Consider the following 18,100-nt stretch of genomic DNA (forward strand, 5'->3'; position numbering starts at 1 on the left):
GAGCCAGCAGGATGAGACGGAGGTGGAGGGGAGGGAAAGAAGGTGTCGGAGGGTGGAGATGCGAACACAAGGAATTGATGCCAACCACTGTCTGGCAAGAGTCTGGTGGCCCAGGGGCCATCTGCTGAGCCAAGACATTGATTTACTCAGCTACTATAACTGAGCATCTCCTACGTGCTGGGTCCTGGAGGAGCGCGGGGGAGGGGAGGGGTGCAAGAAGCCGGGATACAGTGGAGAGTGTAATGGGTACCAAGTGCTGCAGGAGCGCACAGGCAGCACACTCTGAGGCATCAGGGGTGACTGCCTGGAGGAGGCAGCAGCGAACTGCACCTCAGAGAGCAGTTCAGATTTTAAAGAGCAGATGCAGGGAGGGGTACAAGGGTTGATGGAGGAGGTGCTCCAAGTAGAAGAAGCCGCATGAGGGAAGGTGGGGAGCCAGGAGTCCAGGGCCTTCTGGGAACGTGAGCGAGAGCCCACTTGTCAGGGGTGTAGGATAGTGGAGGAAGGTGGTGGAGTGGGGGGTCTTGGGGTGGATGTGCTGAGGGGTCTGGATGGGATTCTGGAAGAGCTGAAGGTTTTTGAGCAGCTGGGTTAAGCGACCCACGTGGTGTTTGAAGACTATTAATCTCACAGAGATGGGAAGCGGGCCGAGTCCACTGTGCACTTGTGTGTCTGTGTTCAGTTACTGACTGCGGCAGCCATCGCTTTCTAAGACGGTGCCAAGATGTGGGCCTTGTCTGTTCCCCTTCTCAGCCCAGTTTATGGGACTTGATTTATGTGGCCCCATTCCCCTCTCTAAATATGGTTAGGTTACAGATGGAGATGCCGTCTGTTAGTCCTGTAGCGTGGGCCTTCCTTCTGTTTATCAAGACTGGCCATGACCCAGCTGAGGCATTTGTCCTTTGGCCTCTAGAGAAGAAACCCAGTGAAGGTTCAAAGTGTCTCAGACTAGCCTGTGTGGGAAGCTTCCAAACCGTGATGTTCACACTGGGGCTGGCCTCTGCCGGAGTCCAGAGCACGGTGGTGACCCCGAGTCCTTGCCCTGAGGCCCTCCTCCTGCAGGTCTGGAGGTTGGGGTTACGGAGGCAGCTCAAGCTGGCTTGTTGGGCTGCTGTGTGTGAGGGCCAGGGGCGGGGGGTTGAGAGGGGGTTGTCGGAGCAGCTGCCGTCTCAGTCCACTCCCCCAGGAGAATTGCTGGACTTAAAGAAAATTGTAATTCTGGTTATGCTGGAAATACTAAGTTACCTTTGCGTTTGTATTGAAATACAAATACTCAGAGAGTGTTTTCATTCTTTCCAGCAGACACTCTTTCTCCTTCCCCTCCCCTCCCTGTCAAGCCCTCTCCCTCATACTCCAAGTTTATACTTTTTCAAATTCAAATGAGTCTCCGCCACCCAACACACACACACACATACACACACACTCACACACACACACACACACACACACACTGGCAGTGTCTGCCCTCTTCCACTCTTCGCTTTTCTCACCTTGTGTTGACTTTATCCTACCTGTGGTTCTCAACCAGGGGTAAAAACACCCCCTAGCGCACATTTGGAAATGTGGAGGTGTTCCTTTTTCAGTGACTGGGGAGAGGGGAGGGGAGTACTCCTGGCATTTCGTGGGAAGGGGCCAGGGATGATAAATGTCATGCAAGGGACAGTTTTCCACAAAGAACACAATAGAGACCCTGCTGAGAAACTGCTCGGCCACCAAGCTTTGTTTCGAAGCAACCAGATTTCAGGTCCTAACGTATCCCAAGGACAGTTGATTCTTTCCATTTCTGGAAACCTCAGTGACACACTGCTACTGTGGACAACAGTTCCTATCTCTTCCTATGATTCCCTTTCACTCTTGTCTGATCGCTTGGGGCTAGTCCACATTCATTTATCAACCTTGTACAAAACACCTGGCTAACCACAGAGAGATGCAAAATATACACGATCTGATCTGGATTCGCGGAGGGCTTGCGGTTAGCATTGCTGAAGGACGAGTGGTCTTTGATGACCCTCCTAACTTTCAGGCCCCTGGGAGGTAGAGAATGGGTCCACTTCACCCCTGCATCCACCCCACAGAGCGTACCGCACGATGCCTTGCTCACGGAACGCTAATTTGCGGGTGTTGAGTGGACCCCAGGACTCCGGTTTGGCTGTGGACATTCCAGCTGGATGCAGGCCAGGGCTCTCTGTGGCCGCCACCCGGGATCTTGGTCTGCTCTACGTTTTGAATGCTGATATATGGACTTGAGCTTTTACACACAGTCTCATGTGGTCAGGCACTTGTATTAGGCTGTGTCTTTATCGATGTCATGGTTTGTTTTTTAAATTTTCATCAGTCATCCGGTCCCCTAGATGCAGAGCCTGAGGCAGGGGTTCAGGTGTGCGTTACTATTGAAGGAGGAGCTTCCTCTCAGGAGGAAGCAGTAGGGAAATGAGGGAAGCAGGGCAGGAATGGGGAAGGAGCTTGTCAGGGGCGTGGCTTCAGCTGGAAGGAGCCCTGGAGTGCGAGCAGCTCCATGGGGAGGAAGCCGTGAGGCAAGGGGCAGCCCGCTGCTGGCCACATCGGTGAGTCATGGACCACTAACGGCCCCAGTGATCTGTGGGCGATACTAACAGCATCTGCTACACATTCCTGTCAGAAACAGGAGACTCCCCGTCCAGCTCAATACTGCACAACGTGCTCTCCATTTCTTGGCCCAAATATGGCAGAACCCGTTGCTATAAAGACCTACCAAATTTGATCTCACTACTTTTGAGATTTCTTTAAAAAAAATGTTTCTCTCCCCTTTAATTCCTTGATTCCCCATTTCCACTGACCTTCTGCTCCCATCAAGACAGAGCCCAGTGCCCTGGAGGGCCATCCGTCCCCACAGCCCTAACCCACAGCCTCAGAGGAGAGCAGCCGCACTTCCGGGGGCCCCGCCGCCAGGCTGGAACCCAGCCTTCCTTCACAGGCAGAAATACACAAAGGAGTTTCATCTCATCTCTGAGAACATTCTGAGCCTTACACCCAGAAAAGCAGTTGATCTCCTTATTCCACTCTAAGATGCTTTCTGCGGGCCACGTAAAGTCCCGTGGGATTAGCCGGCTTTGACGTTTCCGCCCAGTTCCGGAAGAAGCTAGCAGGAATGTGAGCAGGAGCTGCTTGTGGAGACTGACTTTCATTGAATGCTGCTGTCTCTGAGGAGCAGCCATTAAGTAAGACGACTGATCCCTTTCTTGCTTGCTTTAAAAAAAAAAAACACACACACATCCCGCAACTTAGCCATCCTCCCCTTGGAAGTTATCCCACTGGCTCTGGCAGTTCTGTCACTGCATGGAAAGTTTCTAGATTCTTCCCTACAAGGATTTGAACCTGCGTGGCCAAAATGGGGAGCGAACACGGTGGTAAAAAGCGTGGGTTTTATTCTACGTTTGGTAAGAAGCCTTTGAAGGGTATTGAGCAGCAGTGTAACATGATATGATTTACATTCTCCAAGGACTCCTCTGGTGGCTGTGTGGAGAATGCATTGGGGGAAGGGACAGGCCAGTTAGGAGGCCAAATGTGAAGGAAGAAATGACGAGACTTGCCGTTGGATTGAATGGAGGCAGGGGTGAGGGAGGGGGTTGTCAGGAAAGACCCCAGGTGTCTGAATTGAGCAGCTGGGTGAACGGATGAGCGGGAGAGAACAAGGCTGAGGGTGAAGCAGGCAGACCACAGTTTTGAACACGTCAAGTCTGAACTGGCCTGTGGACCCTCCAAGAGGTGGTGCTTAGTCACAGTTGAAAGTTTGAGTCAGGAGCTTGGAGGAGATGCTGGAGCTAAAGCTGTAAACAGGAGTGTTGTTGGCATCTGGCTGGATTTGAAGCCACAGGACTGGCTAGATCTTTTGGGAAAGGTATGGATGGAGACGGGGGTGGGGGCAGGAACAGAGGCTGTGGGACCTTTCCACTCACCCAACCTGGGGAAAGAGGCCGAGGCAGCCAGGGAGAGGCTGGCGGCGGCCCCAGGACCTAAGATCACTGCACTTTCCTTTCCGTTTTTCAAGATGACAGCTTCCATTCCCTCCTGTATTCCCAAAGAGACAGATGAACACTGATCCATTACTGAGGCCATTGCCCGGGTCACTGCCCTTCAGAAACTTGGGGATGGCAGCTGTGTTAGATGCACACAGGCCACACCCAATGTTTTAAAAGACAAAAAAGGGAAACAGTACTTAAGAAAGATACCTTACGTTTTTCAAATCCTGATCTCTTTATTCTCTTTTAAAAATCAGCATCTCACTTTGCGGTTGACTGGGAAGGGTGAGCAGGTCAGGGTGACAAGGAGTTTGAGGCAGGGTGGCGGTGCGCCGGGGAGGGAAGGAGAGAGAAAGTGGCTGCAGGTGTCTCGAAGGACTTTGGTGCCTGGTGAGGACCCCTTTCCTGGTGGGGAAAGGGCAGGGTGGCCCGGAAGGACTGGCGTGAGCTTCTGTTCTCTGGTCTGCTCACCTCTGCAGGAGACCTTCAGTAAGTGGCCGTTTCTCCTCACTGCTGTGGATGGGCTCGGGGTAGGAGATGCTGTGTTGGCCTCAGGGTGGGTTTGGGACAGGAGCCCATCATGTCTGCTTTGACGCATCTCCATCTAACAGAAGTACTGGGAAAGCTCCATGTCCCGTATTGGAACGGGGCTAAAATCAGAGTGCTTTAGATTTTAGAAAAGCAGTCATGCACACACTGTAGATGATGTCACACCGCCAGCATGCCAGCACCCAATTATATTTCTGCAGCGAAAAATGTGGATATCATGCTACACAGGTGAATCAAGACCGTAAGGAACCCCACGTCTCTGCAGCTCAGGGTTTGCTACTAAATTAGTTTGGGCACCAAAACTATCTTTCGGGTTTGGAAATGACAAATAAAGAGTTGAGGTCCTGCATTTGAAAAACAGCTCCTCCTGAACAGGTTAGATAAATTGTGGTACATTCATATAGAGGCACTCCATTCAGCTCTTAGAAAGAGAGTATGGCGGGGGGGGGGGAGGGTAAAAAGGAGGGAAGGGAAGAAGCTCTGTTCATACGGGTGTGAAAACACTGACAAAATATATGAAGTGGAATATATGTTACATCTCACAAATGAGAGCATCTCCAGTGTGTGTATGGGGTGCTGGCTCGGTCTGTTCAGTCTGCTATAATGGAACACCACAGACTGGGTGGCTTATAAACAACAGAAACGTATTTCTCACGGTTCTGGAGGTTGGAAGTCCAGGAGCAAGGCACAGGGAGATTTGGTGTCTGGTGAGGGCCCCTCTCCTAGTTCATAGGAGGTGCCTTCTTGCTGTGTCCTCATACGGCAGAAAGGGTGAGAAAGCTCACTGAGGCTCTTTTCTAAGGGCGCTAATCCCAGTCATGAGGGCTCCATCCTTATTGCTTTATCACCTCCCAAAGGCACCACATCCTAAGACCATCACAGTGTGGGTTAGGTTTCAACATATGAATGGGGGGGGACACATTTAGTCCATACCAGGCGGTCTCACTTGGAATACATATAAATAGACCTGCTGTCTCAAAGGAAACATCAGAAAGCAGTTACAGTAGTGGCTGCATCTGGGGAGGGGACCGGGGTAGCTGGCCTAACCCTGAGGCCTCCATTTCCTTTTAGCTTCTGGATGTGGCAAGGACCTTCAGGGTTACTGAGCATATGTTACGGTCCAGGAGAGTCTCTAGAATTGGGGGATGGCAGCGTCAGGTGAGGGGGTGGGTGGAGGCCGAGCGGGCAGAGCCTCGCCTGGGGCCTTGGCTACCATGGTGTCTGGTTCTGGTAACTTCGGTTTTCTAAAGCAGGTGGACGTGGCTGGTTCCTGAAGTGTCACCCGGTCTGTGTGAGACAATCCTCACCTCCAAGGCCCCGTTAATGTCCCTGTCAAAGGAAGATGATGGCACAGTCGGTTATGGTGACGTGTGTGGCCAGCTGTCATGAAAAAATCACAGGTACAGGTGACAGTGGCCTGCTTCCTGCGATGCTCAGCGTCCACTGCATTTTGGAAGAAGGGGTCCAGGGAGCTCGTGACTAGGAATTAAAGGGAGAGGATTCATCCTGAATGTGACACAATAAGTCACTCCCTCATGTCTCCCTTGCTGGGAATTACATTACTTTTGCATCACTCCTGGCATCCAAAGTGGACACGAAGCAAACGTTGCACTCCCAGGTCTTACTCGCTTCTTACAAACTCTTCCTCTCCGTCCTGTCCTCTTCCCTCAAGACTTGTAAATAAAAGGCTGGAGAGGGCTGGGAGTGTGACTAGGGACACTCCTTATGGAAGCCATAGGTCAGAGGTCACGGCTTCCCTAGGCCATGTTAAAAATCTACTCTTCCAGCTGGACCACGGTACCCCACCGCTAAAATCCAGTGACCATGGTTTTTGCCTGATTTGCAATAGAATGTGGTGGAAAGAAGATGAACTTTGGCATCAGACTGTCCTGGAACTCTGGCTCCGCCATTGACTGCTCCTCACTGAGCTTATTCTCACTTCCGTAAATGGGGACAGTGACATCCTCGTCTCCTGATGGATCAGGAGACTTCAGTCAGGTCATTTAAATCAGCACACCTACAATGGTGCTTAACAAATGCTTAGCAAAGGCGGTGACTGTTATTATATTTCTATTAAGCTCATTGAAATCTTTTTAAATATAAAAATATTTCTCCATACTATTTTCTGAAACCTTAGGCATTTGTTCATGTGCCAGAAGATGACAAATAAGAAACAGCCCGGCAGGCCCAGAGGTGTGGCATTTGTCAGGAACATAGGCAATAGTGGACACGACGGTTATAGCATCTTTTTCCAATGGGAAAGATGTTCCTAGCTCCCATTTGGAGATTTAATCTCTCCTGGGGTTTGGCACCCTCTATGAGCAGCAACTTTGAGCTGCTCTGCCCAGAACAAGTCAGAGGAGCCGTGCTCCACTGTGCCTTCCATTTATCATGGGAGTCCTGTTCCGGAAGGCAAGGGTCGGGCTCCAGTGGACTTTGAGAAGAACCCCTATTGTTGGGCCTTCCGCCTGGGAAAGATGACGAAGTTCTGCCAAGCGGGTCAGGAAGGAACATCCATTGGTTTATGTCCCTTCTTCCACCAGAGATAAACAAGGGACTATGAGCAGTGTCTGTTTTAGCTCCCAAGTTTCGGTGTCACCCTTGCCAGCAATCAGAGAAGGCCAAAGGCCACCATTTCCTGGAAGAGATGTTGGCCTGCCCTGTGCCCCTCTGGAGAGTGAATGGGCTCCTTGTCCTCAGATTTAGAATGAACTGGACTGTGGGTGGCAAGTCACATTGTCTCTTGACTTGTCAGAGATAATTATGGATGCCTTGGAAAATAATGCGTTTGCTTCTTCTTGGACACTGTTATAGGCGGTTCCGCTGTGCAGCCTCTGAGTCGCCAAGGGTCATCATGGAGGCAATTGGCTGGGAATCTTAGGTTTCAGCTGGAAGGCCATCCAGCTTAACTCCTCCACTGGCTGGGATTGGTGTGGTGCACTCTGGGAGGCTGAGCCTGGTTTGCACTATTGGCTGTGCCCGTGTGGGAGGGCTCTGTCTCTGCACCAAGGGTAGGAGCCGTGGAAGAGCCCTGGAGACCTCCCAGCCCCTGGTTTTCAACTGGGAGATTTTGTTCCCCAGGGAACATTAGGTCATCACGGTTGGGAGAGGAGCGCTACTGAGTAGAGGCTGGAGATGCGTAGGACAGCCCCCCACAGCAAAGAACGATCCAGCCCAAAATGTCAACAGTGCCGAGGCTGGGGAATCCTGCTGTAGGCCAAGGTCACGACTCCCGTTTGGCAGACGGGCATTTGAGGTCCCAATTGATGAAGTGCTTGCACAAGTTCAGAGGGTTTCCAGTGCAATGCCAGAAGCCAGGTTTTGTGGCCTTAATCTTTAAACTGAGCTGCTTGTCCAGAAAGAGAATGAAGTTCCCAGGCAGGAGCTGGTTGCCACGTTGAGACTTCCTGCCAGTCTCAACATGCCCTCCCTTTGCTCAGGCGAGTGGCACAGAAGTTAATCATGGGTAGTGAGTGGTAGCGGGGTTCTCCTGGCCACAGGTTCTCCATGCTCATCACAGAGAGTGGAGCCTTCTGCTCTGTTATTATCTCGAAGACTTTTTAGGTCATAAGTGTCCAGTCAGCAAACAATGTGGCTATTAAAAGAGTGAGTGTGCATGCCAAGCGTGGGCGTTAGAAATGCCCCAGCTCATCAGATCTGAGCTGTAGGGTCCTCCCACAGCTGTCCTCATCGTCTTAGAGCACCCCCGCAGCGAAATCAGAAGCCTTACGGCTCAGAAGCTCCCACTCTGTCACTCTTCTAGCAGCTCTGTGACTTTGTCTCTTTAGCCCTTAGGAGCCCTCAGTTTCCTTATCTATAAAATGGTACTAATAATTCCTGCCTTGTCTATCTTGGGGGGTAGGGACATGAAAATAAAATTTTAAAATCTAAGGAAAAGGTGCTTTGAAAATACCATGTTTCCCCGAAAATAAGACCTAGCTGGACAATCAGCTCTAATGCGTCTTTTGGAGCAAAAATTAATGTAAGGCTTGGTCATATTTTACTATAAGACCAGGTCTATAATATAATATAATATAATATAATGAATATAATGAATATAATATAATGTAATATAATGTAATACCTGGTCTTATATTAATTTTTGCTCCAAAAGACACATTAGAGCGGATTGTCCGGGTCTTATTTTCAGGGAAACAGGGTAGCACTGCTGGCATATATTGTGGCTCTTATTTTGCTGTCCATGGGGTACGAAAACTTCCCTTGGCTGCCTTTTGGGAAAGGAAAGTGGAACATCTCACCTCTCATCACCCTGAACCAGCGCCATCCAATAAACTTCCTGCGATGATGTACCGTCTATATCTGTGCTTTCAAATACAGTAGCCATTAGCTGCATATGGCTATGGAGAACTTAAAATATGGCTAGTGCAGCTGAGGAACTGAATTTTAACTTAATTAAATTAGTTTAAATTTAAGTAGTCGCATGTGGTTCGTGGCTACTCTATCAATAAAACCTTGGACCATCAGTATGAGTTGGTTTCTTTTTTCTCCTTAGTACTATGGTTTTGTCCCAAAGCCACAAACATGTCAGGTTTCTTTTCTTTTCCTTTCTTTTCTTTTTTCTTGTCTTTTTTTAAACAAAGGCCAATTGAGCAGCAGTGATTTTTCTCAGCTGTGTCACCACCCCTTTGTGGTCGCAATCTGGACAAAAATCATTCTTGGCTTAACCTAACAGGGACCTTTTAACAGGACTTAGGCTCTGTCCAGAGAAATAGCAAAGGGTGGTTCTGGAAAGGAATCATCTGGACATAGGAAGCTCACAGGAATCTCTCTGGGATGTAATTTCATCTCTTTAGAAGGTAGGCCAGGATATTCCAGCACCTCGGTGACCTCATGTCTGAGGTTCCTGACATGGAACCTCCTCTCAGAGCCGGAGACAAGGACTTTTAAAGGACATGTTCCCAGGGGTGAATGGGAGGCAGTGGAGGAGGAGGAACCGGCACGGGAGGAGGCCGGTGAGAACGTGTCCTCAGGCCCAGTCCGGCAAAGGGCCTGAGCCCGCTCCGGAGGGGACTGGAGGTTAGTTGTGCTTCACATTGTCCCCAGCTGGCAGCAGGGGACAGACTGTCCCACCTGGCACCTGTCAGTCACTGGTTGAGGACTCTCTGGGGGGTCCTCAGGCTCTCCCCCTTGGGCTTGGCTGTCCCAGCAGCCCTAGGACATCTTCCAAAGAAGGAGCTGCTGCTGTCCCTGGTGCCCGGGAAGGTCAGATGTAGCTGCATGTCCTCTGCTCCTCAGTGCTGTGGGAAGCAGCTCCCACGTCGTCTGTGCACCTCCAGAGCCAACCCTGGGCAGGTGGCTGCTGCAGCAGCTGATGGCCGAATGCCCAATAAACAGACCCCAAGATGTACCCAGAGGGGCCCAGAGGGGAGGAGGAGGGGCCAACGGCTCTCTTGTTTGCTTAAAACCTGCAGAGAAGGAATGGAACCAAGCTGCCAACACTGAGGGTGAGCCTCTCGTCACATTAGGAGCCAGAGTCTTGGAACCTGGCACCAAAGTGGCGGCTGTCGCTGCCTTGGGCATCAGTCTGCTACACTGAAGGATAGTTAGAGGGCCGGCAGTTCCTGGGGCTGTCAGCCCTAAATCTGTCCAAATCCCATCGCCTCTACTCGAGGACCCCAGACCTGCCTTTGGAAGAAGGTTGCTGTGATCACCTCACCTTCTATCGATTGCAGGACCCCAGGATGAGAGTTGGCACCAACCTTCCCCATCACCCCAACTGATGAGGAGCTTGTAATTTCAGGGCTTTGTCTGGCGTCACTTAGCAGGTGAGCTATGGCCAAGTTAGGCTCCACGATCGGCTCTGTGCTTTCGTCACCTCATTGTCACTGTTGAAACTCCCAGAGGGCAGCGCCCTGTGCCACATGCCTGGGGACCTCCCACCAGGTGTTGGTGTGATGTTTGGAGTAAAGAGCCATTCTAAAAATAAAATGGAAGGAATGGAATGTTCACTTGCAAAATGAAAATTGGGGGTAGAATTTCAGGGTGCCCTCAGACTGCTCTCTTAAGCATATCTAAGAATCTCAGGTGAAGACCAGCCTAGTTAGGTAGACAAACTTTTTCTGTAAAAGGCCAGAAAGTAAATACTTCAGGCTTTGGGGGCCATGCTGATGTAGCCAGAAAACATCCATGACAATATGTAAACAAATGGGTTGTGTCCGTGTTCCAATCAACTTTATTTACAAAAACAGGTGGTGGGCCGGATTTGCCCTGTGGGCCAGTATATCAACCACTGGTCTGAGTTGATCCTGAACCCATCCTCCCAATGGTTACAGATGTGTAGACAGAGCAGATTCTACTGATGGAGCATTTATGAGGCGCCATCATCTGTTAAGTGCCCCCTGGATGGGGAGAAAGTGATCCAACATCTACTGAGTATCAACCATGTGCGGGGACTCTGCTCGGCATTTAGCATTTACCACCAGGAGCACTTTCCTGTCCCAAGGTCATGAGCCTCTCACAAACAAAACGAGCTCACTATTCTCAGTCAACTCACGCAGGCTCGCACCCGTGTTCAGGGAATTATTATTTCTGTGGTTTCCTGTTGTTTGTACCTGCGGCACGTGCACAGTCCAGTGTCTCGGTAAGGCAGGAATCGTGGTATGCATTGATCTAGTGATGGCTGAATTAGTGTCCCTTCCCCAGCTGACTACAAGCATCACAAGGGCAGGGCCCTGTCTGTCTGGCTGACCATCATAGTCCGGCATTTAGCGCAGTGCACGGCACATAACAGGCTCTTAGCAGGTATGTGCTGAGTGAGAGAATGGCTGAGCGCTGGAATGATGATAAGTCAGGGCATTGAGGGTGGACTCGAGGGGTCCCCCAGAGCTTTCCCGAAGTGGCACCATCTCGTCACTTCTCGACAGAGCTGCGCTGTTCTAAAGCTGGTGGCTGGGGACCTTCTGGGCAGCAGTGCATCCACAGCCCCGGGTGGGAACAGAAGGCTGGGCAGACCTGGTGAGGGTGTGCAGAGCAAGGACCAGAGAAAGGGCGGACTGCAGCCACCAAGAGAGAGCAGTGCTATTGAGTAACAAGTCCTGGCTTTAGGGAGCCTCACACAGAGGGCTGTTTGGGTGGAGAACAAGGGGAGACGAGTTCAGCAGTGGCCACCAGAAGCAGAATGGATGACCCCAGGCAGCAGCCTGCTGACCCCAGCTCCTGCCCCAGCCTCCCCCACATCTACCCCTGGCATCGGGAAAAGCCATGGCCGCGCCCACCCCAGAGACTTAAACCCAATTCATAGGTTTCCTAATTAGGCATGATGGAGACCGTTATTAATAATGTATTGGGTCCTTTTTAATGCTCCCTTTAGGAGCCGAGCCTGAGAACAATGTCCTTGATGATAACAGCCACACTGCCACCACACTGGGCTCCATGCCCAGGACACCAGGCAGAAATCAATCAGTCAGAGGAGTGAGTGTCCCGTGGAGCTCGGGCAACAGGCTGGGAGTCACAGATGGGAGGGCCCAGCGCCCCTTCAGCCGGGAGGTTGCAGGAACCAGCAGGGGGAGCAGAGAGGCTTGTGGGTGCCAGCAGCCTGTGCCCCTGTCCCTTCCCTGGCTAGCCCAGGCCAATCCAGATAGGACTTCGCATAGGCTGAACCTCCTTCCCCCGCCCGCCCTGTAGGGCTCAACCTAAATATCCCTTCCTCCAAGTGCCTTCTGTAATGCCCAGGGTAACTCTGCAGTGGGCAGCCGAGGGGTGTCTGCTGCGTGCCAGCCTGTGGAGGAGGTTCTGTTGCTTTCCCCCAACTTACAGTGGAAGGAACTGAGATTAAATCTGAAAGAATAAATGATTTTCCCAAGGTCAGAATCTGGACTTGAACTCCAGGTCCTTCCGATTCAAAGCCAGGGTGTATAATCACTGCTGGGGGAGGTACCCCAGGGAAGACGGCCGGTGACAATCATAACAGAGCAAGGGCCAGTGCAGGCCTGGAGTCAGGGAGAGGGGTAGGGGAGAGAGGAAGGGCAAGTGGAGAGGGGGTTGGAGGGAGCAGGCACAGGATATGGACACTGGTGGCCTGGCTGTGGAGCAGAGGGAATGCTGACCCCCAGGCTGGGGCCTGAGCTGGAGGAGGGCAGGGCATGGAACTGGTAGCTCACTGTCAGATGCTTCCCGCACAGGGGATGGGGGTTTGAGGGGCGCTGCACACATGGGGTAGTTGCTGAGAAGTGGCCGAGGGCAGAGGGCGTTTGGAGGTCACTGGTGCAGCTGTGAGGGTAGGGCCAGTCTCCTCTGAAGCCCAGCGAGGTGTTCAGCCTCGTCCACCACACAGTTCAGGCCCCCCTGGGGCCCTGAGCCTGTCCTGGTGGCATACTTCCACTTCGCTCTGTCTTCTGGCAGGACCCCTCACCTTCTGCACTTCTGGGGGCCAACAGTTTCTGTCCATAGTGAATGAAAGCCCAGATGCTCAGCTGGCTAGAGCAGGAAGGGGCTCCTGGGCTGGGGTTGGAAGGCCCCCCTCCAGGAGGACCACGGGAGGGGTGGTGGGCAAGACAGATGGCCCCCAAAGCAGGCCAAGCACACACAGCCTTGCCTCCCTGGTACTGCAGGCAACCCCATTCAGGCTGCTGTGTCCTCAACCTGCTTCCGTCCCGCAGAGTGGAGAGAGGGTGCCCCTTGCTTCTGAAAAAGGCACACGCCCACTCGCACACACATACCCAGGAGCTTGGTGGGCAGGGAATTCATGCCTTCTGCCTACTGGGCAGCCAGGGGTTTCCTGCTGTGGGAACCTCTGGTCTGAGGGAGGAATCAGGAAGACTTATCAAAGAGGGGGGTCTCTGTGCTGTACCCACACCTGAGCCAGATTCCCATTGGCAGAGAAGGGGTGCCCCCACCCCCACAAGCTGAGATACAGATACTCGCTCTTTTCATTTGGACCAGTTCCAAAGGAGGCGACTTCTTTCTCTCTATAAATGGGGCTCATTCCAGAGGTGTGCATAAAGTGCATGTCTGATCCCATGTTTGTGGTTTTAAAGTCCTGCCACACACTCTGGCACCTTCGGGGTAGGAAACAAGTGAAAGGCCCCACACCCGAGCTGGCCTGTGTGGGAGGGTGGACGCCCTGGCACAGACCTCCCCATGGATGCCCTGTGCCCATGAATGGGTAGCTCTGGGCCTGAGTCGGCCCCTTGTGTTGGCAGACAATGGGCTCTGTGTGGGGGTGGGGAGACAGGGAGGAGGCTGAGGGCCCTGCCCCCCACTCCTCCTCCTTCTTAGTGGACTTTGGTGCTGGGGATACCGAGGCAGTGCAAGAGGAAGGGCCCTCAGCCCACGACGGAACCTCTGAGAACCCATGTCCTCGTGGTACTTGGGGGAAGCATGTAAAGCAGGGCTGACAGACGTGCTGACAGGGCCTCTCCTCCCTCCTCTGAGACTCAGTGTCCTCCTTTGTCCACAGGGTCTATGAAACAGGTCCTGCCTCTAATGGGTGTTTTAGCAAAGCTCCTGGACCCCTCGCTGTTCTCGCGAGCTAGATAAAACCAGCAGGCGTTTTAGGTGAGCCAGCTGAGACGGGGCGGGAGCAAACGTGCTGGTCAGAGTCCCCCACACCCCTCAACACCTCCGCAGCGGGCAGTGTGTGCGCTGCCTCCAGCACGTGCACCCTTCCTAGATATGCTGGACAGCTTCAAAAACCTTCATGTGGCCCGGAGGGAGTGGAACCAAAAGGGACCCCACACACCCTAAGGGCCAACTGTGCCATGAGACTGTCCCTTGGAATGGGGCTGTGTGACCCCCTTCACCTTTGTCCCCCGTGCTCAGCACAGTACCTGAGACACAATGATGGCAAGTACCAGGCAGTGTCATGAAGCCTGGGCTGGCTTCTGACTTCAGAGTCCCACAGCAAAGTCTGAGTGTGTCGTCTGTGGTTCAGGAAGCACATTCATGGACGTTGCCCCCTTGAAGGAGACTGGTGTCTACAGCTCAGGAGCCCTCGACCAACCCATGCTGGGCTGAACTCTCCGTGGCTGTGACCTGTCTGATGGGCTGGGAGCTGGGTTTCGAGAAGCAGGAAGCAGAGAGGGTAACTGTTGCAGGTGGCACCTCCTCACCCAACCGTGATTAAGGCCGATTATAAGTACTCGGCCAGTGCATCTCCTGGGGATAGGCCAGGAAACCATTCAGGCATTCTGGGCCTGAATCACCAAAGACTTCGACAGAGAGGAGAGATGTGTAATGATGCCCCAGAGACCCACTGCATGCCCGTGGTGTCACCAGCAGTGTCTGGTACTCAGACTACACTCAAGAAACAGGGAGTCACGTGAGCGAGTGCTGGCCTGTCAAGGTGGCCACACACAAGGTCAAGAAGCCGAGCCAGGGATAAAGTGGTAGCGTCCATCTCACAGAGGATAAGTAAAGTTAAAACAAAGGACGTGGCTATCACTCCCTTCTTCTAAGAACTGCTGCACGATATCTTGCGAAATTGAGCTTGTTCCTTTGATTCATTCATTGCTCACTCTTCCCTCCTGTCAGTCAAACATCTCCTATGCACGGCCAGCTCTGCCTAGGAGACAGAAGTGGCAGGCCCCTGGCCAGGTGGCCGCAGTCACCCCACTTACAAAAGTGGGGTGTAAATGGGCTCTGCCGTTGAGACTAGCAGTGTGCCTTGGAGTCAGTGCTTAGCAAATGATGGTACCTTCAAGAACACTGCCTGAGGAACTGAGGTGGTGTGTTGTGTTTGGTATTTCACGCACTCAGAAAAACACTGGAGAAGTTCTTCACGGGGAAAATGAAAATCCTTTTGCAGCTCCTTTCCCTTATTTTGGAGTTTATTCCTATTTGAATTCTATAATATATTCCACATCTTTTCAATGTTGGGGTCTCTAAAGGCTGGATCTCGCCCCAGCTGAGAGCAGCCATGTGGTTTGGTGACGTCCTTGTCCCAGCCATTTCTCCGGAATCATTTCTGAATCTGCTTGGTCTCTGTGATGATCTGAGGTCCACCCCTGGGGACCTTGCACTTGTTAATGGGTTTTAACACCTGTTCTCCGGAAGCACATAATGGCTTCCTGGATCTCCTAATGCAGCTGCCGATGATGCCAGGTTGATAACAATTCAGTAATCTGTAACCACTCCCTTCCTGGCTTTCCTTGTTCCCAAGGGGAATACGGGAGTACAAGAGTATACGCACTGGGAGAAAACAGCGTGGCAGTTCCTCAGAACGTGTCATACGCACACCATAGGACCCAGGGAGCCCGCCCCAAGATGTTTTTCAAGAGAAGTACGAAAACATGTCTATGCCAAGACGTATACATGAACGTTTAGCACCTTTATTCACAAAAGTCAAAACCCAGAAACAGCCTCGGTGTCCATCAACAGGTGAACAGATACACACATTGTGGTGCATTCATAGAATGAATACTACTCAGCGATAAAAAAGACAGAGATGTTGAAACATGCAACAACATGGATGAATATCACAACCACTTTGCTAAATAAAGGAAGCAAAGAAAAAACACACACTGCATGATTCCATTCATGTGAATGTCAAGAACAAGCAAATGTGATCTATGATTTGAGAAGGCAGAATAAGGGTTGCCTCCAGGGTGGGGATTGACCAGAAGGAGGCCCGAGGAAACCTGCTGGGGTGATGGGAATATTCTGTCATGGTAGAGGCACGGCTTACACTAGTGTACGCGTTTGTCAAAGCGGAACAGACTGCACATGTAGGATGGGTGCGTTTCTCTGTGTAATTTACACCTTGATAATTATAACAACAGCAACAATAATAATAATGAAGCCGTCCACGGTATCCTTTAGGAAATCATTCACTGAGTCCCCACATACTGTGGTACCCCTCGAGGTGTCTATTATTAAGTGGATACAGACTCTAGGGCACAGCTTTGATACTTTTGCATGATTCACATGTCTTCAAGACCAAAGCTAGTAGTAGTGTCTGCATATCCATCAGTCTGTCTGTCCGTCCGTCCGTCCATCCACCCCCCACCAACAGCCCCTCTCTCTTTCCCTCCCTTTTTCTCCCTTTCTTTTCTCCCCTCCCTCCCTCTCTCATTTCCTCTGCTTCCCTTCAGTTGTGTCGGAGTCTTCCAGAGCCTCTGGGAGGGGGTTATGTGATGTCTGCTTTTCTCAGAGAAGAGGGAGCGGCTTTATTGCGAGCCTGGTCTACACCTGCGCTGCATCCACTCCAGCCTGTGTCAAGGGGGAGGACAGGTTCACCCCCAAGGACCCCAAGGCTTGAGTAATGACAAAGGGGTCCTGGAGCACCCACTGTCAGATGCTTGGTCAATGACAGACTCTTCCAAATTTTGGCCACCCCGTGCAAGCTGAGACGGCTGCAGGTACCCACCACATGGGCCAAATCCAAGAAGGGAGACAGCTTGCCCCTCTCAAGAAATTAGCTTAAGAACTGATATTGACAAACCTCCCTTTCTTTCTTTCCTCCCCCAGTGTCCCCATGAGCCCTGCTCCCCACCCCCACCTGCAGAGGAAACAGATTTAATGCCTCAACTGAGAGAATGAGATGTTCTGTTATTTTTCATGGGAAATTAAACCTGACCCTGCTGTCAGTTAGCTCATGCCAAGGGAGGATGGATGGCCCGTGGCACGGTGCTTAACCCCTGCTTGGAGCGTGCCGCCTGGCTGGGGGCCAGCCATGATGTCACCTACTGCCGGAGCGGGGGTGGGGACAGCAGGACAGGTCAGGGAGCCTTCATCTGGGCAATGGATGGTAGTGAGGCCACCTTTGGTGTCACCCACGATGTTCCACCTGTAACACCGGCGGGACCCGCTCATCCAGGGGAGACTCAGGGTGCTCCTGTCTCTTTCAGCTCCCAACTCTACCTCGTGCCCTGCTGAGGAAAGCTGGTGGTCAGGGCTGGTGATCATCATCGCGGTATGTTGTGCCTCCCTGGTCTTTCTCACTGTGCTCGTCATCATTTGCTACAAAGCCATAAAAAGGTGAGTGCCCACCGGCTCTGAGCCCTCAGGGGACCCCAGCTGGGCTTGGGCCTCCTCCACCCGCCCCCATGTGTGTTTTTGTAATTATAAAAATTGTTAAGCCTACAGGAAGCAGAAAGGATGTACCATGGCTGTTCGTCCACCTTCACCCTGATTCAATAGTGATCAAGATTTGGCTAATATTTGCTACATCTCTTCAACTTTTCCTCTTAGCTTTTTCTTTGCTGAAATCATTTAAAGTTGCTCTCAGACATTGTACCTCCATCATTTTTAGGGAATTCAGTTCAGCAAGCATTTTATGAGCACCAATTATATGTCAGGTCTCGTGTAGGATAAAGTGACCTTAACCTGTAAGTTGTAGGCCCCACCCCTGGGCACTCACTCAAGGCCTGGGAGTATGGAAATAATCCCTGCAGGGTGGGTGATGGAGCCACTGGAGGGAGACGCCATGCTGGTTTGGAGTGGGGACTGGGTTTAGGAGTCACATCTAAATTCAGGCTCCAGTTCGAGCTGTGTGACCAGGAAGAAATCACATTACCTCTCTGGCCCTCAGTTTTCCTATCTGTAAAATGAGAGAAAAGAATTACCTCATACTGCTCTGAGGAGTGGAGAGGTGT

At 51.8% G+C, this 18,100-nt stretch overlaps 1 protein-coding gene across 4 annotated transcripts in view; it reads left to right on the forward strand.

The window, feature by feature from the left end:
• The window catches only part of PRIMA1 (proline rich membrane anchor 1), a 53,302-nt gene that overhangs the window by 23,484 nt on the left and 11,718 nt on the right, over window positions 1-18,100 (forward strand). For all 4 annotated transcript variants that reach the window (XR_004423300.1, XM_033109381.1, XM_033109380.1 and 1 more), the window contains exon 4: window positions 17,354-17,483. Coding sequence is in view for 3 of the 4 variants with exons in the window: in XM_033109381.1 (XP_032965272.1) it covers window positions 17,354-17,483 (130 nt within the window). In the remaining variant the exon portion in view is untranslated. The remainder of the gene's footprint in view (window positions 1-17,353; window positions 17,484-18,100) is intronic.

This window comes from Rhinolophus ferrumequinum, chromosome 6 (assembly GCF_004115265.2).
Source record: "Rhinolophus ferrumequinum isolate MPI-CBG mRhiFer1 chromosome 6, mRhiFer1_v1.p, whole genome shotgun sequence".
NCBI lineage: Eukaryota > Metazoa > Chordata > Mammalia > Chiroptera > Rhinolophidae > Rhinolophus > Rhinolophus ferrumequinum.